The sequence below is a fragment of the Neodiprion lecontei genome, chromosome 2, assembly GCF_021901455.1.
Source record: "Neodiprion lecontei isolate iyNeoLeco1 chromosome 2, iyNeoLeco1.1, whole genome shotgun sequence".
NCBI lineage: Eukaryota > Metazoa > Arthropoda > Insecta > Hymenoptera > Diprionidae > Neodiprion > Neodiprion lecontei.
This window is the reverse complement of record NC_060261.1, coordinates 41,954,740-41,976,184: the sequence shown is the minus strand read 5'-3', so window position 1 is coordinate 41,976,184 and position 21,445 is coordinate 41,954,740. Positions and strand designations below refer to the sequence as shown.

At 35.2% G+C, this 21,445-nt stretch overlaps 3 protein-coding genes across 5 annotated transcripts; 2 read left to right on the top strand and 1 right to left on the bottom strand.

Moving 5' to 3' along the window:
* Nucleotides 1-282: 282 nt before the first annotated feature.
* On the bottom strand, nucleotides 283-2,905 carry LOC107225256 (exosome complex component RRP46). The gene is made up of 5 exons (XM_015665663.2): nucleotides 2,615-2,905; nucleotides 2,274-2,387; nucleotides 2,042-2,163; nucleotides 1,744-1,887; nucleotides 283-1,146 (listed from the first exon to the last, which is right to left on the bottom strand). Exons 1-5 carry the CDS (start codon nucleotides 2,721-2,723, stop codon nucleotides 964-966), a joined length of 672 nt encoding a protein of 223 aa, XP_015521149.2. The 5' UTR covers nucleotides 2,724-2,905; the 3' UTR covers nucleotides 283-963.
* A 54-nt stretch (nucleotides 2,906-2,959) lies between these two features.
* On the top strand, nucleotides 2,960-8,488 carry LOC107225264 (thioredoxin domain-containing protein 11). The gene is made up of 9 exons (XM_015665674.2): nucleotides 2,960-3,551; nucleotides 4,018-4,228; nucleotides 4,351-4,581; nucleotides 4,734-4,937; nucleotides 5,034-5,231; nucleotides 5,338-6,057; nucleotides 6,134-6,364; nucleotides 6,440-6,633; nucleotides 6,708-8,488. Exons 1-9 carry the CDS (start codon nucleotides 3,340-3,342, stop codon nucleotides 7,201-7,203), a joined length of 2,697 nt encoding a protein of 898 aa, XP_015521160.1. The 5' UTR covers nucleotides 2,960-3,339; the 3' UTR covers nucleotides 7,204-8,488.
* A 2,035-nt stretch (nucleotides 8,489-10,523) lies between these two features.
* LOC107225257 (GATA-type transcription factor SRE1-like) lies at nucleotides 10,524-18,553 on the top strand. 3 transcript variants are annotated; one of them, XM_046731373.1, is made up of 8 exons: nucleotides 10,524-10,922; nucleotides 11,731-11,883; nucleotides 12,446-12,897; nucleotides 13,409-13,556; nucleotides 14,180-14,365; nucleotides 14,462-14,708; nucleotides 15,033-15,232; nucleotides 15,323-18,553. In XM_046731373.1, the coding sequence occupies exons 1-8, from the start codon at nucleotides 10,785-10,787 to the stop codon at nucleotides 15,449-15,451; spliced, it is 1,653 nt and encodes a 550-aa protein (XP_046587329.1). In that variant the 5' UTR covers nucleotides 10,524-10,784; the 3' UTR covers nucleotides 15,452-18,553. The 3 variants fall into 3 exon arrangements, with proteins under 3 accessions (XP_046587329.1, XP_046587328.1, XP_015521150.1); XM_046731372.1 differs by having other exon boundaries at nucleotides 13,316-13,556; XM_015665664.2 differs by having other exon boundaries at nucleotides 10,530-10,922; nucleotides 13,310-13,556.
* The last annotated feature ends 2,892 nt before the right edge of the window (nucleotides 18,554-21,445 follow it).

Below are 21,445 nucleotides of genomic sequence, written 5' to 3'. Positions count from 1 at the left end.
TTGTCAGAGACCGCCTGACGTCATGGAGAACGTCATGAAGAGAATTATTAAAAATGCGCTTTTAGAAAATGGTAAGAAGATGCTTGGAATCTTGAAGACGTTAAAAGAATAATGATAATTATTTCTCGCGGAAGATAAAAAAAAAACCGATGAAAGCTCATTTCTTAACTATATCAAGTCAGAGTCTTGTCAGTCCAAGATGCAATTTTGCGTTAAAATATTTTACGAAACCCTGAAATTCAAAATGCCATTTAACGTAGTGGAACAAAGGGAATCTCATTGTTAAAGTGAAAAACAGTTTATTATGAAATATATGACATCGACGCACATGAACGTCATCAATTATCTTCAGGCTTAAAATAAATGTATATATATATATACACACATTCAAATCACGTTAATGAGGAAGCCTCAAGATGAGAAAGGTTTGCAGAATTTCGATGCGAAGCATCTCGCCAGGATGTCTGTAAGCTGACGCTGTATCTGGCTGTTCGGTAAGCAAAACGAAACCGGCGACTGCAGCAGAGAAACATCTACTCAGCTACGACGAGAAATAATAAAGTGGGAATGAGCGAACCGTACCATAAATTGCTTCGCTTCTTGTTAATGGTCAGCAAGACTGCGCCGCAGCTTCGGGCCCCCGGGGGGAAACCTCGCGGCTAAACGTAGTTCAGTCAGTATTCCTGGTAGCCTTATTGTATTTAATGGAATCAAAGTTACGATCGCTATTTCGCTGTACCGAATCACCTGCACCGCGGAGGCCGTTTTAACCGGTGTTATTAAATTCCTCAGCTCGAAACGGATCGAGTATACCACCGCCTAATTATTTTTATATACATACAATCGATCTCCCACTGCTCGGAAATATACGTAAAGTGCTAGTTATAGAATTGAATCATTGGATTTTTCAGCAATTTACGGGTGCGAATTCGACGTCGATAAATTTATCGCATGCAAATATGCTCATAATTTAATCGCGTATTGTTCAACTATGTTTCTATAAAAATCGAAGATGTTCTGGCTTGCTGCTCGACACTTTTCTAGAGATTCCATCAGCTCGTTCTCCGAGAATCGACCAGTTGTGTGGCAAGACACCAAGTCCTTTTTTATACCCTCGAAAACATACGTGAACGTGACCCGTGCCTGCTGCAATTTTCAATTATTATCAAATATATTAGAATTACGTATGATAAGTAATTGAAAGGAATTGAAACAAAGTAACAATAATAATACGTCATTTTTTGTTGTTTTAGGCCCAGCGTCCTTCAAAACTAATGCTCATACTTCAAAATTATAACTCCATAAAGTTCGGATTAAAGGAAATATTTATACATGAAGGTAATATTTAAAACAAATACCACACTTTTGAATTACGAAATTGACTCAACTAGGTGTTCTGAGACTCAGAAAGTAAAATTAGACAAAATTCGCTGGTTTGTCATTTCTGCTCTGATTAACATTTAGAAACATATAAAGGACAATACATGAAGAAAGTTGTGATCTTTCTCGTCTCTCCTTAAAATTTGTTGACAGAGCACAAAAACAATTTGATCAAAATTAGCGATTAAGGCTTTACTTGAAAATTCAACCTAAGGTTCTAGTTGTAGAAAGTTAGATTATTTCCAAATAGTTCAAACTGGGCAAAAAAAGAAAATACCAATAGCATTTAATACTTATAAATGTGTGAAAGAATATGAATTTTACTTGAAATATTTCAAATATATAAATATAAGTTTTAGAAACCTGTATTTGCGTGCTATCAGGATCTACAATCAGTTTGCCGGACTCGCGGTCAATCATGCAGGATACAGCAGCGACAGTGAATTTCATAGAAATACTGGAGATTATGAGCGCCAGGCAAGCAGCATTAATGGCACAGGCGAGTAACTGCAAAATTGTACGTAACACGTGAGTATTATCTCTTTTAATAAAAGACACAACGAAAAGTGGAAGTAAAGTGGAATCGATTGTTTTGTAATGAACCGATAAAGTGAAGTGATAGAATTGTATTGTACAACACTTAATCAATAAAAATACCAACTCCTCCAGAATCCTGCAGTTCTTGTACATTTATGCTTATTGCCATGCCAGGGTGCAACGCAGTCAGCAGTACAGCCTCGCACGTTTCCCTGATGACAGTTTCCTTCGCTCTGTCGTCGACACCTTAAAATACAGAATAATTATCAAAATGTTAAATCACGTAACAAGCGAAATAATCTGTTAAAGAGCTATAATCAAAATATCAGGATTGTCGGCAGTCAAGAAATACTTACACGGTGGTCCTTTTGCAGGACTAAACATTGTTTCAACGGTCGCTCTGTCGTGCATCATCTTTTGTAGCTTCGCTTCAATTGGTCCATAAACTCCGGCAACAACGACGGTGTCACCTGGAATCGATCATTTGAAAACACCATCAGTTCAGAATTATGGTATGTACATATTAGATACCACAAAAGAGCCGTGCAATAAATTTGAAAAATTGGAATATGTGAATCTAGGAAACTAGGTATGTAAAATCTGGATGTTTATGTGATGATAGCTAACATAAAAAATAAACAAAATAAATGGGAACTCACGCTATGAAAACAAACGACCGTTCACACGAATTAGTTACCTTGCATAAACATTGCCGAACCATCCGGTCTGCTCAGCTGATTTAATTCACAGTTCATCGGTCTCAAAACGCACTCCTCTTCCTCCGTAGTTTCCAATTGGTTTTGCATTTCAATTCGTTTTCTATCTTCGCCGCTCCAATTTGAACTAGGTTAGGAGCAGACAAATGGAAGACACGCGTTGCATCGACGCCAGAGTTAAAGCTCATGAGATGTACGACATGGGGATATCCAGAAACTCGGCGTCGCGGCTTTTCATTGGTCCACGTCAGGATATCCCTAGATATAGCGGAAAGATGTGCAGGGTGCCAACTGCAGAGTATCAAAAAATTCCATGACAGTTTAGCAGCCGATTCAAGTCAAAACGTTATTTATAAAAAATAAGCCACGTGCGATTCGGAAGCAGACGTATTGTAATAACCCTGAAAATGTATAAGGACATTCTATAAGTTCAATTTAATTGGAGATGAAATTTCGATACTTGTACACTAATGTCGTTTAAGACGAGTGGATTTAAGCGGTCAGCTGTTCACCGGGGAGAAAAAGATGGAGCACAGGTGACATATGTGTGGACCTTGGGGCGCGAGTTTATTAATCGTTTGTAATTCAGTTAATATAATCCCCATGAAAAGATAAGTAGGCCCGAGTGATGACGCGATACGTGACGAAAATTTGACGGCAATCATCCCCCCGTCGGACCTTCGTTATTTCCTTAATTTCGAGGATAATGACCAGTGGAGAACGCGACACAAGTCCGCAAAGAAATGGTGATAATTTGCGGCCGACCAATGATTCAGGAAGTGATAACGTGGTCCAAACATCACTCGCAACGAGCTCCGCACTAGAAGAACGATTAGCCTCGAAAATGTTACACTATGGCAAAGAATTATGTTTCTTTGCTGCAATATTATTCACCACCTTAGCTGCTCTTCACACTTCGTAAGTTTTTTAAAAATAGTTAAGGTTATCCGCCAACTCACCTCAATAATTCTACGTTTTTTAATCATCTAGCATATTGTAAAAAAAATCAAATGCCAATATCATGAATTACATTGTAGAAGAAATTATTTTTCAACATTCATTTTACCTTTGGATATTCTTTAACAACACTATTTTACAACGGCGTTCTATTACTGATATTTTTGAATATGTATGATCCGAATCAAATTTAGGAAGTGTCAAATATCGTTACTTGCAAGCGGAGTCAAACTATAGAAATCAATGTTCAATAAAAACCGGTAAAATTCTCAAATATTACTTTCAAAAACATCAAATGAAACCTTGACTGCATTTAATTGTAAAACATGATCTCTCATAGATTTTTTTAGTTGATTAAATACATGTATAACGTATCTGATAAACAACTAGTTTAATAGCGAATTCTCAACTTTGAATGTATTTACAGGCCACCAAAAGTGTCACAACCTCCTTCAGCTCGGCCATTCTTTAACCAAAGCTCGCTTGTTTTGGATTTTTACAAAGGTCATTTAGGCGCCGCTATTGAAAGAGTCACAGATGCAGATCTCAGTTTTGTTATGTACTACGCACCATGGGATGCCGAGAGTCAAGCCGTTAGACAAGAGTTTGAAACTGTGGCACGTTTTTACCACAAACAGGTTCTCATTAATTCATTTACTAAGTTCTATACATAAATCGTTATTCAATTATTGCTTCTTGCCTTTGACATTACTACAAAAACTTGTGGAAACCACACTAACTTTAATTTGTTAATTTTCAGATATTTTTTGCAGCCATTAATTGCTGGCACCCGGGTTCAGAATGCCGGGCTGAATACAGCAAGATTCAGAGCTACCCAGTTTTTATGCTCTATCCTAGGCGAGGACCTGGTGTTCAGTACAGAGGTATTCGTACTGCACCGTACATGATACGCTTCCTCCACGCATTTATGAACCCAATATTCAGAATAACAGACAGAAATCAGCTCCTGAACCTGATTGTAGACTATGACGTAGGTTTGATTACGTTTCTCCCTCTGTCCCTCTCTCTCTCTCTCTCTCTCTTTCTGTTCAATCTGGGTTGCGACCTCTACATGTTTATTGTTATTATCACTTAAGTTATCTCCACATATATGTGAAATTATCACAAAACCTTATGTTCTAGGCCGTGGTGATAGGTTACTTTAATTTTATCGGACTGAAAAACTCACCGGGATACAATGTCTTTTACAAAACGGCAATTAAATCACTAGAAAGAGATCCTAACAAAGAGTTAGCATTCGCAGTGGTTACTGACACTTCTGCAGAATCTAATTACGGAGTTACGGAGTTTCCTTCTGCTAGGTTGCTACTTTGGAACGAGTCATTGGTACGAGCAAGTTTAGCTTGAAAATATATAAATATAAGATTTTGCCTTTGATTCATCTGTTGAACATTGTGCTACGATAAAATATTCATTGTACAGAGTTATCCTGTGGAAAATGAATGGAAATCTGATAGTTTACTGAAGTGGATTGGCGGAGCACTGCATCAAGCTACTCTTTGGCTGCAACCCCCAGGCACCAAGTCTCTCACACTAGCGCCATATTTGAAGGATGGACCAGTATTGTTTCTATTTACACCCAGGAACCCATTTCATCAATATAACTACTACTATAATTTGGTAAATATTTTAAGGATAACTGAAGCTTGAATTTTATATCACACAAACTGTTCTTTTTTCATCATTAACATTTGTTTCATAAATTCTCCTGCCATGATTTTTCCAGTTGAAAGCAATTGGAGTACAGTATTATAATTGCGGCGACAACTTGATGATCAAAAACATAGTGAACCACCTGGAGTCTGTTCGTCCCAGGGAGAAAGCAAAGCATTATGAAAAAAGTAAGCAGTGTATGCGCCTTTTAGATAGAAACAGGGTTCAACAACTGGTTCCAAAAATGAGTATTACCGACCGACAGTGGATAAACAGCAGCTGTTGTTCTCAAATTTTAACTAACAAGTGTTTAATGTGCAAGAAGACAACCTCTGTGTTGCTTAAAAATGAGGATGCGGTATGTGCCGCAAATTTGAACAGCTTTCATCACAGCTGTAAGCCAACAGATGTCTTTAACATACCGACAAAAGAGGGAGAGGAACACGAAAAAAACGAATTTTGTTGTGAAAACTATGACATGATGGAAGATCTCGAAACTTCTACTTTAACAGAAGAAAATGACTTGCAAACTCCAAATGCTTTGTCTGATTACATTCTAAAAGATGAATGCAGACACTTACTAACTGGGAATAATTATCACCCACCAGTATTTCCGAAAAACTTACCTCGCGATCATCAGAAAATTAATTTAACATCTTCTATATGCAAGACTAACAAAACATTGGCTTTGATAGCTGTTGATAGCCTACAGTTCTTTCATATTGCTGAGGGGCTGGGCATTGATGTTGCAATAAAGAAAGATAAAACTGCTGTGGCTATTGTAGACCCTCTGGTATGTTAATCTATGAATGTTACAATAATGTAGATAAATCGATCTTAGTTTAGAAAAATTATTTTGTGTTTTTCAGCAAGAGAGCCAATACATTTTGGAGCAAGCTGTGAGCTATAACTCGCTTGTACAATTCATAAACAATTATACCGAGAATTCATTAAAACGATATTTATGCTCACATAGCCGTTTGGAATCAGTAAAGAGTTCTAAAACACAGCAGGAATGCAGTGTCAGCGAAAACTCTGTAATCTGTGTTCCAGAGTTAACAACCGATACATTTTTGAATACTGTTATGAACCCTGACAAGGTAGGATGGACATTTTTAAATATCACCACACTTAATTACTAGAAAACATTAGTAATCGCTAATTTCTCTTTTTAGGATGTAGTAGTGATGTACCATTCGCCTTATTGTGCATTTTGTCATGCAGTGTCATACGTGTATCTAACAGTGGCACAGTACTTACACAACATGCAAAATCTAACATTTGTGCGTATTAACGGAGATGGAAACGATCTGCCGTGGGAATATACAATGAACCGATATCCAGCCATTCTCTTCTTCCCTGCTAAAAGGTAATCAAATATTATTTATTATTCTAGAATCAGCTGAAAATTATATATTAAGTAATAAGCTTGTATGATTTTAGAAAAGCAGACAGCATCGTATTTCCGTTCTCTCTACCAATCAGCATTCCAAATTTCCTCAACTTTGTTCTTGCCAACTTGGATGGCAATGCACACATTGAAGCCTTGGTGAACATCTGCCACCTGGGAATAGGAGATTCGCCAGCTGACTGTGTATCCCAAATTAGGCTTCTTTGTTTAGAAATAATCGAAGACTTACTTCAGAGCTACAGAAGACTGCGACGAAGTTTAGTTAGTGCTACAAATAAGACTGTCACAAGTAAGAAATTGAAAGTGTTACTATTAAGGTTACAACATATTAAAGAAATTCATTTGACATTGGGGTCAATCAGCGATCTACGAATTGATGAGGACAAGGTTATCTTAATTCGAAATAAGTTTAAGTCGTATTATCAAGAGCTATCAGCTCTTGACATAGACAATAGTGTAGATAGGAAGGTCGTCAGTGACAAGCATGTAAATATTAGCAATGTAAGTAAACTCGGACATGAGTTGTGATATTCGCTCACTCACTCTAAACAAATCTGATATTCGGTTTGTGAGCACTTTCGTTTCCATCATGTTTCGTTATATCTTTGCCTCCGACCATTGCTCAGTAGCAAAGACACTTCAGTTCAAATACTACCCAAAGTTTCCGTATTGACTTATCGATGTGACTTGCTGCTGGATTATTCACAATCGCGTCACTTTAAACTAATTTCAATGACTGAAAAAATTTGCTGCGCAACGATACGGTGACATATCAAAATCTGAGATCCTGAGTCTTTACATGTAGGAAACATTCCAATTCAACTCTGACGTGAATTTTCTCTTGGGGATATATTTATAAAACAATTATTAATGAGGCTAAAGTTAGTAACGTTTAAGTAACGAAACATCAGTGAAAAAATCATTATTGCGCAATTTTAAAATGATTTTAAAGGAGTTGGTTTTGCAGAATATGACTATATTTTATTTATCATGGTTTATTAAATTTTAGACATTCGTAAAGGTACAAAGTGACGACTTTTTCTCCGCATGCATCGTTACAGTAAAGTTACTAACTTTATCCTGATAATTACTAAAATGACGTGTTAGATTTAAAATTCGACACAATACGGTGACTGACATGTCATAAGTATTTTTTCTCTTGCTATACCAAATCCTGGGTGAGTCTTTTATTTATTTACTCTTATTTTTTCTTTTCACGTTTTCACTGAAGTGTACAACTGGATAAAAAAGTTGAGAAAAATAAATATTCGCTGTAAGATAATACTTAATCATAAGTATCGTTAAAAAAAAATAGATCTGATTCTTGATTGTTACAGAGATTGAAGAGAAATTTAAGTTTCCATTCTTTTTTTTTTTTGTGTCTAACCATTTCTTGTTGTTCCTCACATTATAATCACAATAAATATTTCTAAAGTCGCGAGATTGGGTTATACAATGCGAATTTTCGTCTCTATGATATACAAGAATGATTAGTGGAAATGATTCGGATGAATACGTATTTGAATTTTGAGAACACCTTACCTACCATATTATCAAGTCTGAATCAAGTAAATAAATTCACCAGCGTCTGTTGCTGAGTGGCGAGTGTAACTGTACATGAACTGCGTGATATATTTTGTTACTTCAGTTTGTAGTCCCTGATAACAGCTGCTCCTGTTATAACCTTATTATATTTCGCCACAGTTTTATATAATATATCGAATAATATATTTTTAACGTTTGTAAATTGATGTAAATATCGTTGTTATTAATTAGTAAGAATTATAAGAAAAGATGGTGTTAATATATAAAACACGTACGTTTAAATCTTAAGACATACTAATTTTGTATTCTCATTACAAAGGTATACAGCAGTAGATTGGACGTAAAATTGAAATTCTAAATTATTTAGGAGACATTTTTTTTTTCTTTATCATTATCCGACGTTTTCGAATACTATTACCGGCAGTGTCATATCTTTTTTTTTTTATGCTTTTCATCGAGCAGAAAACTTGTTTTATCCGTAAAATATGCTAATTATATGTGTGCGTGCGTCTGTTGGCAGTTATTCATATGTGAATAATATAAAACTGATTGCAAGTTGACGGTATCATCAGCCTAAAGCCAACGTATACTCCAAAGCTGCTGTTGGGCAATAAATACATGGCAAGGTACTGTTGATCATTTATTGAAAAGACGACGCAAGACGTAGTGGGAAAAACCCAAATACCAGATTAGAAGAGTAAAGTGAATCGTTAATGAAATAAAGAAAAAAAAAAGAGAAAGGGCGAAGCTTCGTCGTGTCCGTTTGCGGTATAGCGTAGTCATATCTCTAAAGCTAGAAGTGATAGACCGATATGACGAATTGTGATATGTATAACTACGAGTCGCTGTATAAATTATGTAGTACGCACACTATCTTCAGGTGTGTGTGGAAATTGTACAAGTATAGGCGCACATAAAGAGGCGTGGGTCGAAAGAAGTGTCCGATCGCGTAATCATTCGCGCAAAGGATTAGTCATTCGCCTCGTCCACTCGTTTTTAAAGTGGGTTGGACGATTTCCTTGACGTAATGAAATTCCCGGTAAAATGACGCGTGATAAGAAACCAGTTTTCTCATTCCCACTAACAGCTGTCTTGGCGGTCAGGAAATACTTTGCGCTACGTTCCGCGTTATATTTTACATTCGTGAAGGGAAACTTATAAACAATCTACCATAAGACTATTTTGCACGATTATCTGCACAATTGAATTTACATATTTTTAATGACTTCTCAGATGAATAATAGCTAGGCAATAATCAATGAGGACGCGCGGCTAACGTTTCACGGTCGTGCTGTAGCATTGCAGCATGAGGCGTAAAGGTGTAACGCACAATTTCCCTGATGTTGCTTTCAAAAATTCAAAGAAACATCATACGCCCTAGATACATTCGTAATGTGGAAGACGAATATCAGGCGTTCATTATTAATGTTTTATTACTTCGCAAATAATGTATGCATTTTGTAATTAAACGTGGTAAACTAACAGCTCCGTCAAATTTCAGACTCAACAATGTGAGTCATGGGAGCCAACTATCGGCAGTTAAGAAGCTAACAACAATTCGGTGAAAGTCCCTAGGTTTCGACGAATTTCTAACAACAATTATCGCTCGGACTGTACCGCCGAACTATACGGCTTGTGTGAACAAGATGGCCGTACTTCATGATTAGAAACTCTGAATTTCTGGTTGGAACTTTAGATATGTAATTTTGAGATTGTAACAGATCGTAATGTCTGAGAAATATTCGTTCCGGACCCGAGACAAATTCCTTCATTCATTTAATTAGGTGACTCACCGATCGCGCGGGTGACCACACGGGGCTTTTACCAACCGCAAGTCGTTCGTTGATCAACACTTTCATACAGCTCAGATGCGTTCACATAAGTTATCAACGAAACGCGCTCAATATCGACATTCGTAATTATCACTTCAGATCTTTGCGATATTCTCTTAACGTAACGTGTGTATATCCGGAGGATAAATACTCATGCGTTACCGTTCAGTGGAAATTAAAAGTACGTGTCACCGTTGTAGAGTTTCTCGCGTTTCTATTTCCCGGTTCTACCCAACTAGGCGTTTATGGATGGCACTGCCATCGCTCAAATCGTACTGAGTGACTGAAAATCGTCCAGTACTTTATTTTACGATTAAGCGCGCGTACGTAAGTGTTGTACGTGGAGATTCGGTGTACAGCAGTGTGAACAGTGAATAATTTCGGATCGAATGGATTGAATTTTGTTCGAGGAGCAGAGAGAATGACAAAGTGGTAAATATCGAGGATTGAAAGGTTGGCGCCATTAGATAAAGAGCGTTCCGTAACTGATAAGTGGCGTCGTTGTAGCCCCGGCGGTGTAAGAGATACACAAGGCAGTGGCACAAATGCTGGCTGCAACGCTGCATGTACTCTTGGTGTGTTGTCTGACAATGAGCGGTGTTGGTGATAAACTAATTTTTTAATTATTCTCTTGTCAACGGCAGTGGAGAAAGATACAAAAGGATTATTAATGAATGTACGTAACAGTGAGTGCGATAGGGGTGTTTTATGTGGGGCTAATAAGCTGCAACTATGTTTAATGTACCGCCAAAATTTTACGAGCTGTGTCGCCTTTGTTTATCGTCGGACGGTGTAAAATTATCCATTTTTGACGAAGAGGGCACGCAGCGTAACTTCGCTGACAAGATACTTACGTGCCTATCGATAGCGGTGAGTTTACGAGACAACTTTTATCAATCATTAAACAAATAAACCCCTTAATATACCATCAACTATACGCAACATCTGGCCTAATGACAAGAGAGAAAGTTTGGCGTAAGATGTGTCGGAAAGATAAGAGGCTTGAGAATTTAAAATGGCAGTGATAAGCTCCTTGTAGGCTTATACAGACCGGAGGGGGGGGGCAGCTCCTTATTTAGACACCCTGTTATCAGGTTTCACCTACTCGTCGCTTGTCACTTTATTCCATAGCGATTCGATATCGTACACCGAGAGATATTATGAATACGCGTTTCTCTGCCTATCCATCCGTCCTATACGTGTATAACTACACGTACGTACCCTGGTTCCTATGTTACGTTTATTCGGCCCATGTGATTCTCCAGGTGATAAGCTAAATTTATCCAAACTTAGTCACCTATCTCCGTCTCATTCGTATCACTGCATCCTCCGTCACGAATATCTTTCGCGATACATCGTAATTCGTAAATTTCGGGTTTTTCAAACCGCATCTTTTTTTTTCCTTTTTTTTTTTTGTTCCTTCAAAGTCCAGCTACGCGCGTCGTTCTACGTTCACGTAATATTAAATAAACAAATAATCGAGTTTATTTTATTACCGAAAATGAAAAACCAACCCATCTCTCCCCTCCTTCCTAACCCCACTCTCAATAATTTTTCTCATTCGCATAATATCACCATGAACCATTAGTGGTTAACTTGAAAAAATTTCACTCGTATTAATTTAACGAAAAGAAAAATGTTAGGTTAAAATACTGCAACGATTTTATGAATTGCGCAGGTGAATGATGGGGACTCTCTTCCACCAATCATATGCCATCGCTGTGTGTACAAGTTAGATGTACTTCATAACTTCCGTGAAGTATCTCGCAAGTCTGATGTCATCCTGAAACAGTATCTGGATTATGCCATGCAACTGTCTGACGGAGACCAGGTAAAAACTTGAGAGATCAATGACTGTCTATCAATCTCTTGACCAATGTTTTCGAAAATCTTTTCTGCCGAAAGATATAATTTCATTTAGCGTATTTCTACATAAAGGAAAAATGACAGAAAAAAAAAAATCCATTCATGTCTGAAATGAGGAAAGAAAAAAAGAAAGAGAAATGATTAGCAAGAGGAAAGGATACTTGGTATCAATGACTACTCACGTAGTTCAAGTTGGCCTGATGTGCTGACAGTGATACCTAGTCATTTCGTTCCGTTCCACGTAGTGATGCAATGACGGAATGTGCTATATGTGCAATTTGATTGTAGATAAGAACTGAGTGTCACTGTATTTTATATTCCACATGTTCTCACTCATTCTCAACTCTCAACTTACAGCAATTAATTATCAGAACAACCTCAAGGTTTTCCCCATTAACTGAAATCACTTATCGCGTTAGTTTGATAGTGTTCGTTTTTTTTTTTCTCTTTCCGAGTTAAAGGTTACTTTTAGATAAATATATCATAATTGGCCTAAACAACTAAGCAACACTGCATTATTTTTACAGGACAATCAATCTTTCTCCACTGCCAAAGTAGCAGACTTAAGTCCGCTCCAGTCGTTTCTTCAATTGAACAAAACCCTTTTCAATGAGAAGCCCAATTCTCCAGCCAGTATTCAAAATGTATCGCTGTCAACGCAGACCCATCACTTAGAATTACGCACGAAGGAGATGCCCGAGCAAGACGCGATAAAATGTGAACCAGAAGATGATACGTGCTCAAACAGTTCCGACCCAGAGAGATTGGAGATCGAAGATCGTGATCCTGAATCTGATGGGGAAGAAAATGGCTATGACATGACTGTTAGTAAGAGGGTCAAATTGGATACTGGATACGAAAGTTCTAAACAAAGTACACCCAATCGAAGTCCTGTTAATAGAATGGACACTCCCGAAAGCAACTGTTCTGACACACACATCGATCAAGAGACAACAAAACTTTGGCAGGCACTTGCAAAGTGAGTAACTACATTTTCGTAATCTGTTTTTTTGTCAGTCACATCAATGTATTAATGTTATTTAAAGATTTAGCAGAATTAACTTGACTGGTTCCAAATTTTTTAACGCGTTTTTTAAGTGATGAGTCGTAATAGTGTAGTTTCTTTATCATATTTGGGACAATCTGTTCCAAGAAGTTTCACCATATCTGTTATGAGTGAAGATTGAGGGTTGTTAGCCTGATTCTCACCTGCTACTTGACCTTGTAAATCTGTTTAAACTTTACAACAAATTCTCACTATTGGAATGTTTCGAGTACAAGATCGTGTTTGCTGTTTACAAGTAGTTCCGTTTTGATAAAGGTATACAATATTGGATAGTAGTTATTTTCAGCTGACCTGCATAATTAAACAATCATTTTTATTGGCCTAGTAACAGAAGTTTGGAAATAACAAGGACAAATGGTGATAAGTTGAACAACGGGTTTAGTGGTGAAGCAACTAATTTGTTGCGCTCTCTAATCAACAATAGGCAGATCGGTATCACCGCCGTTGAGACTGGCAAAGTGTCTCCGCAGATACGATTCTACCGGGATACCCAGGGTACAACAATTGAGCGAACAATGCCAGATTGCTCTGTGCTTGGAAATCGCACTAATATGTCATGCATCGATAACAAGGTAAACTCATGTAGAAAAGACGAAATAGCATTTTTTTTTCTGTACCCATCGTTTTTTCCCTTCTTATTTGCTTGTAATTACAAACTATCAATGAATTATTTATAAAAAAGGTACATCTTCTCTGGCAATAATAGTTGTGCAAATTTTCTTGTGAAACTGGGGTATAAAATTCACATCTTATCAACACAGTACTGAGAAATACAAATGCAAATTCCACAAAGCCAGATGGGTAAACTTAGAGAGACCCAGGTAGCTACTAGGGGTGTTAAGGGAGCCCATGGGTCTGAATAAAGGCACACCTGGCCTGACAGGTAGAGGCTTTGACGGTCTAACAAATAATAGATAACTGGAACTGCTTTGTGATGTGCTCCAAGTTAAGCCCTACTCTAAAAATTTTGTCAACCGACTATCAACAGATGTTCAGATAAAAATGTGAAATTCTTTGTTGTTTACTAAACTTTTTCCATTATTGAATTTTATTTGAATATATTATGACAAAATGCAATTCTTCGTAAAATGTATTTCATTTTACAAACATAATTTAATGACAATCAATTTATAAACTTTTATTCTATATTTTAATAAGAATTCAATTGGTGTTGAATTCAATTTTTGTTATATAGAGTACTTCCATGGATAGTAATCCTTCCAGTCCTGCTAGTGTGGGAAAGAAAGAGACAAAGGGTAGGCGAAAACAAAGTTATCCCAGTAAAGCCCCTGCCAGTCCAGATGTGATTAATTATCACCACGAATCCAGCGAAGAACAGGCTCATGATTTCACTGCTTGGTCTAATAAAATGAAAGGAAAGGTCAGTGCAAGCAAATAATCTGTTGAATACTGGTTTAAGTAGTACAATTCTAGTGAATTTTGAGTGAAACTATTTTTGTTTTATATTTTATAACAGGTCGGTGAGCAGAAACAGTTTGATCCGCACAGTGGAAACATTGCTAAAAAAGTTGACATGTCTTGTACAAATTGTGGGACTATGACAACGACAATATGGCGGCGAAATATGAAAGGAGAAATGGTCTGTAATGCTTGTGGGTTGTACTATAAACTCCATGGAGTAAATCGCCCTGTCACAATGCGAAGGGACACTATTCATACGCGTAGACGCAGGCCGAAAGGCGAAAAACCAACGAGACACAGAAGTATGAACTTTTTGTAATTAGCCATTTGTTTTCCTATCAATAATCATTATTATAAAGATATTTGAATTTGTGCTTGTGTAGGAAACTGTTATTGAGCCCATCAAGCGAGCTTTTAAGTGATTTTAAAATAACTACCTATCAAACCGAAATTGTCATTGGTATTTTCAATGATTGCTGTGCTAATCAGTTCACCTATCTTCGATTAGTTTGTGAAACTTGTTGAATACAAAAAACTTGGTATATATTATTGACTTCGCTAAAGTAAAAAACAATCGTACATTTCAAAAGATGGTTATAAAGAATAGATTTTTAACTGTCTAACAGAAAAAGGAGACGGAAATTCATCACAGCCTGAACAGTTGGATTCAGAGAGTGCAGACATGTTAGCAGCTCTTCGCAGGCAGATCCAACCTCACCTTATGATGGCAGCATTGACTCCTCCTCGTATACCAGGAACTCATCCTCCACCTACTTCTACCCCCCAACTGAACTATCCACTCCCCCTTCCTGGGTATATGATGCATGTAAGTTATTCTTCATTGCCTTTTTTTTTTTTTTTATAATCACATTACTGGGTGACTTGGCTTCAATAAAATTTCACTTTCCGTTATTAGCATTTGAAGAGCGAAGTGATGGAACAGCAACGCAACATTACAGAAGAAGCAGATGAAGGGGATGAAGAAAATGTCTCGGATGTACCGCTGAATCTAGTTGCTACGTCGCTGTCGGTAGATGCCCAGTGAGAGTTTCGTCTTGTTCACGAGAAGCGTAAATATATAGTATAAAATGTAACTAAGAATCTCTGCACAGACATAGATCTGTCCGGTGACACACAGGGTGTTAGCGGCATGCTCTCTACAAGATATCAAGTAATGAATTACCTATATGAAAAAAGAAAAGATGAAACAGGGAATCGAAATATTGCACAGTATTCCCAAAGCTGTGTGGCCTGGGGAACAAAACGCAAATAAATGATGATATTAATTCGCAGTATTACCCTAATTATGAGAAGTTATACGAATTGTACATATGAAAACGAGAAAATATTTTTATACTAAATTTTCTATGCTTGCAAGTGGTGATATAACGATTGTATATACAAACTGTTTTTTGATGTTGTGAAGTTCTTACATAGATAGAAGAAGCCTGTTTTTTAATCAATTAATTAGTCGTAATCGAAGTTAAGTTGACGGTAAAAATGTGGTGCTGGAATTACTGTTCAAGGTTTCCAAAAAATTAAGAAGACGGAAAAAGAGAGATAAGAACAATCTAAAAGAGATTCTTTGTGCTTGTTTTTGATCAAATGATTAGTGATCACTTTCTTGGTTGCCTTAAGCTCACTAATTGGGTCATAAACTAGCTCTTAATCGAATTGTTCCCTAGGCCATTAGCTTTTTGACAACATAAGCAATCATAATACTCCATTAAGTTATATAATTTTAAGCTTTTTGCGAATGACCCAGTTAAACTTTACTAGTGATCGAAATTTTAATTTTAATTTTAATTTTTTTTTTTTTTTTTTTTTTTTTTTTTTATCGTGAACAAGTGTATACTTTTAGGACAGACAAAAATTTACAAAGGGTAACAAAAAATGTTGGTAGCGGGAAAGTTACCTTTGCGTATTAATCGACGGTTAATTGCTAAGACCTTAGTATACTCACTAACTTAAAGTAACATATTTTTTATTTCATGTAGGAATGTGATGCCAGTATCGTCTTAATTACTGTATTTTACTGCTTTTTGTTAGTTTCTCTTCGTTTTTTTTTTTTTTTTTGTTTTTTTTTCATTTTTTTTCTTCCTATTAAAAATCATGGACAATTTACTTACGGTATATTATGATTAATAATGTCTAGAGGTTGTAGATTCTTTTCGATACGTTTAACTTGTTTAAACACAGTGAAGTAATACTCTTACCGATTATATATGAGCCGTCAAAATGAACAGTATCGTTACAAAAAATTTTAAAATAAGGACACAAACTAGTACTTAAATGGTTTAAAAGCGTCACTACGTAATCTGACTATCCAAAAGCAATAACGGATCTGATTAGAATTACTTACATTGGTCATTTCGCAATAATACTCGTCAATCGTTGCGATGACTTTCTTAGCCCTTGACTTGCAGGAGTTTCAGGAAGTACGTAGGTAACGTTCTCCACTTAATGCCGGATTTTAAGAATAATTAACATCACCGCTTTCACGCTACTGCTGCCAATTATACGACCACTTCCAAGTTTCATGCAAAGACTTCCAGATAGGTTTTGGTTGCCTCCAGGGAATGCCCCCCATTGTAAAATATTATTAAACCTCGGATATTCGAATGTTTTTAACTAACAACGTATCAAATTGTGAACTGACTAAAGTGTTCCCTGGTGGACTAGTAACTAATGAATGAAGAATTTCATTGTAAGCATTTTCATTTTTTAACAAAGCACCTGAGAGATGCAGAAGGAATCGTTGATAAACATATTCCAGATTGTACAGATAACTGATGTTGATAAAACACAAAGATAAGCAGCCTTAAATAGTGCATAATATTGTGGCCAGTGCATCTACTCGCGTATTGTTATACTTAATATTGTATACCTAAATAACTTTGCCAAAAATAGATTTAGTTTTGTAACATAGAATATAGTTAAGGGCATAAAAATTTTATATATTTTCTTTTTCTCATCGCGTCATTGTATTTTGTTTTTTACTTTATTTAAATAATTTAATTTTTTTTTTCCACTTCTCTCTTTCTCTCTCTCTCTTTCTCGGTATCTCTCTAACTGTTTCTCACCAACAACTAATATCGGCGGAAGTTTTTGACACTCTGGAAATTTAGTATTGGCAGCAGCTGCCTAGTGGCTTAGCATTATACATACATATAGTTGTTATTCAAGAAGCCTTATAAACACACGTGTATAGATTATAGATATATATTATACAAAATATATATTATTCTATATTACTATATATATAAATGATAATTAGCTAAGCGATAGAGACAGTATAGGGTAGCGGCATAGTTAGGAACGGATGATCCATGCATGTGTTATAAGACGAGTATATTTTCCACTGTGATCTGAATTTCAAACTTTGCTACTTCCACAATAAGTAATATGTTATCAAACTCATATAAGCAGTAAATTCAATTCATTCGAAAATACGTTTCTGGCATTTCGAAAGTAACTTTCAATTGCCTCAATAAATTTGTTTTTATATCTATGTCATTTCGCAAATATTTAAAAGGAAAGACAATTACATCTCTAAAATGAATAAATAAATTGATTACAAGTTCGAGTATATTCACGGATGAACTGTTTCAAGTCATGTTAGTATAACAATCGTAGTGCACAACTTTCATATACTTTAAAATTCCACAAAGGTAAAATCAACTTGAGCAAGGAAACTCTTTATGAATTAACTGGGCCGCAAACAGGTGTTGCACCACCATTCGTGTTCGATATTTTCTCCGTTGTTACATAAAATGAATAATAAAAAAGAAAAACATAAATAAATCACTTAGTATCGAAAAAATATTTAGATACAGAGTTCAGAGTTGAATTTTGAACTTGAGAGCACACGTAACTCGACTCGTCAGCAGGATTATTTGAATTCATGTATATTGTAGTATACTACATATACATGGTCAATTCTTTGAAGATATTCTTTTGATCTGAACAAATTTTTCGAATGACCATTTTCTACTACTACTGTAACTACTTTTACTATACCCTGAGTTAACAATAAATAACCGCACGTAACGCAGCTATACATAATATAAAGCGGACAGTTTTTGTTAGGCATTTTTAGACATGTCTCTGCAGTTGGCAGAATAAATTAAAGATATTATTATTATTATTATTATTATTATTATTATTATTACTACTACTACTACTACTACTACTACAACTATTATACATAGGTAGATTAGTTTTGAGCTCTCTACTAATACTGAAGCTGAAGTTATTCTTTGTAACTATACATTGATTGAGTATTGCTATTTTATTAATTATATTAATTAATTAATGGTTAATTATAGAGTATTCTAACATTATTATTATTATTATTATTATTAATTAGTAACGAGTCTGCTATGGTTTTGACAATTTGGTTCAGGTAGTCGAGGCTTTTTTTTTAATAGGTTTCTACATCAGTATTCCACTCCTTTAATTTAAATACTTTTAAGTTTTTTCTTTTCTTTTTTTTTTTTTTTTTTTTTTTTTTTTTTTTTTTTTTTTTTTTTTTTTTTTTTTTTTTTTTTTACGTTGACACTACTTAAAAGGGTCACCTACGAATCATTACTTAATTATTAAATTATTTAGTTTTTTACATTTATTTTTACAACCCTAATTATTATTTAAGCGATAAATTATTACTTTTTATTTGCACCAACGTTTGCGTGACATTTGGCAGCGACTGGCTTAATTTATTCTACATTATATTTTATACAACCTGATTTATGTATTTTTTTCTTTTTTTAATCAGTCGATTCATATACTTAGCCTTTTGCGTTAATGGTCCTTGCATACGAGTTCTTGATGATAATATTTCTCACATGATATAGATGGTAATACGGCAATGCTGTGAGTACAACACGTAAAGAGATGGGCCAAAATAGTCTTAACACCATGTCGAACATCTTATTTCATAATAGTATCATTTTTTCAATTAAAGTGTACTTGATCTCACACTTGTAAGACAATAGTTTTTTTCGTGGCAGGTAACCTCACATGCCACAAATCCTATTTTCTGCGCTATGTCCTTTCAAAAACGAAAATATTGTGTAGTTTTTAAAAGCACTAGCGCTTGAGAGTCGCCTTTTAAGCACTAGGACTCATAAAAACTATGAAGTAATTGAGTTGTTGACGGAGATAGCGTGGAAAAATATTTACAGAAAAGCCTTTTACCGATTCTATTAATATGATATTTTTAAAAACTTGGTAATGATATCATCCATTTTTTCATAAATTATTATTCGTATTTATAAAAATAAATTCTAGAACGAAGCACTTACGCAGTGGTATTCTGCACTTGTGAGTTGGTAATGGAGAATAAACCCCAATTACGTTGTAAAATACCTTACTTTTCTATTGTGAAAAATACAAAACCCTATAAATTAGGTACATATGCATAATACTCAAGAAGAAGCTTAGAATTGCTTGAAAATTGAGTTTTTACTATAAATTTAGATCATTCGTCCCCTTTATTTGTTGGAATTAGTAATATGCTATGATTCTATTTCGTAATCGTTGAACGACTTCAAATGAATAACAAAAGATTGGGTCCATTAAAAGCATGTGCCAAAAGTGATGATACTGCGTATTCTTATTTGGCAAAAACAAAACAAAAAAAGGGAAGTGAAATAAAAAATGTTAAAATATGAGTAAATAAATGAATTTACAAGCCAGAAATGGAAACAGTGGACAATCACGCTCTGCTGGTATCATATACAATTTTCCAAGTCTGAATAGACATTACCACTTGAATGATGAGTCATCACTTTGAATCTTGGTTTTGCATTGAAACTTGCTTGCTATACCTGTAGTATGTTGTATCCATCTCTGTAATGTACATGAGTTACCGTTTGCATATTCTTGCATATGACATACATAACACTCATACTGAATTTTATTTAATTCTCACACGAGTATTAATCCAAACTAATTGACTGAGTATTATTTTTATAATAAAGTATAACAATAATGATGATAATAATGATAATAATAATACTAACACGTCACGAAATTATAGAAATTTGAATAAAGCACGAAGAGATAGTAATGAATGAGTACAGAAGTATGAAATGAATAATGAAAAACCTAATGAACATGACAAACTATGAGAAAAACATGGTATCATAATGTAGTATTACGTGTTTGTTCTTCTTAAATCGAGAAAGATCAATACACTATTAGCGCCCTGGCATATTTTGTATACAATGCTGTGGTGGTGTTGAAATTGGCTAAAGACTAACTTACGAAGTGAAAATATATTGTAATACGTATGCATAAAAAGTAATAATATTTAAAAGCAACTTAGTTTTGTATTCTAAACTGTAATAAGTTAGTTTGGGCTAATGCCAGCAGCTGTTGAGATTACTCAAGGTTGTGTGTATCATTATAAGTATTTTGAATTGTTGAATAGTAATATAATAATAGTAAGCAGAAAGCACAGGGCGCGATAATCATCCCCCCTCCCTCCCTAGACAACGTAACCCTCGGGTAATGGATAACTGATACTATACGCTGTGGTTGGTAGTATTTCTGATCCAAATTTTGTCATAATTATATCATACACGAATGATTTACTTTATTTAATCGATATACTTTGTTTTGCCCGTGTTTTTATATTTTATTATTACTACTACTACTACTACTACTACTACTACTACTACTACTACTATTACTACTACTACTACTACTACTATTATTCCTATACATAATGTTGTGACAAGTAAGTTTTGATTTTTTTTTTTACATTTCTTTTCTCTTTCTAATTTATAATAGAAATCTCCCATGACAGGTGTACCTAATTTATATACTTATATTATGGGTTTACAAATAACAAAAATCATGTTTTTGTATTATAATGGTAGGTGATATAACGATGCTAGAGATTTTAAGCTATTTATTCGGCTACTATGTGATTTATTGAAAATTATTTTTAAAAAGTTGTTCTATCCACGTTATAAGTAGTTACACATTCACACCAGAATTGGTCAATTATGCCTTAAAACTAGAATGAAAAAAT

Excerpts from the sequence above, each read along its gene's own strand:
- LOC107225264 (XM_015665674.2), top strand. The coding sequence starts at position 3,340 with ATGACCAGTGGAGAACGCGACACAAGTCCGCAAAGAAATGGTGATAAT. Across the intron at positions 4,938-5,033 it reads TACTTTGGAACGAGTCATTG|AGTTATCCTGTGGAAAATGA; the intron begins GTACGAGCAAGT and ends TTCATTGTACAG. Across the intron at positions 6,634-6,707 it reads CTCTTCTTCCCTGCTAAAAG|AAAAGCAGACAGCATCGTAT; the intron begins GTAATCAAATAT and ends GTATGATTTTAG.
- LOC107225257 (XM_015665664.2), top strand. The coding sequence starts at position 10,785 with ATGTTTAATGTACCGCCAAAATTTTACGAGCTGTGTCGCCTTTGTTTA. Across the intron at positions 11,884-12,445 it reads AACTGTCTGACGGAGACCAG|GACAATCAATCTTTCTCCAC; the intron begins GTAAAAACTTGA and ends TTATTTTTACAG. Across the intron at positions 13,557-14,179 it reads TGTCATGCATCGATAACAAG|AGTACTTCCATGGATAGTAA; the intron begins GTAAACTCATGT and ends TTTGTTATATAG.
- LOC107225256 (XM_015665663.2), bottom strand. The coding sequence starts at position 2,723 with ATGCAAAACCAATTGGAAACTACGGAGGAAGAGGAGTGCGTTTTGAGA. Across the intron at positions 2,164-2,273 it reads TCCTGCAAAAGGACCACCGT|GTGTCGACGACAGAGCGAAG; the intron begins GTAAGTATTTCT and ends CTGTATTTTAAG. Across the intron at positions 1,888-2,041 it reads AACTGCAGGATTCTGGAGGA|TTACTCGCCTGTGCCATTAA; the intron begins GTTGGTATTTTT and ends ACAATTTTGCAG.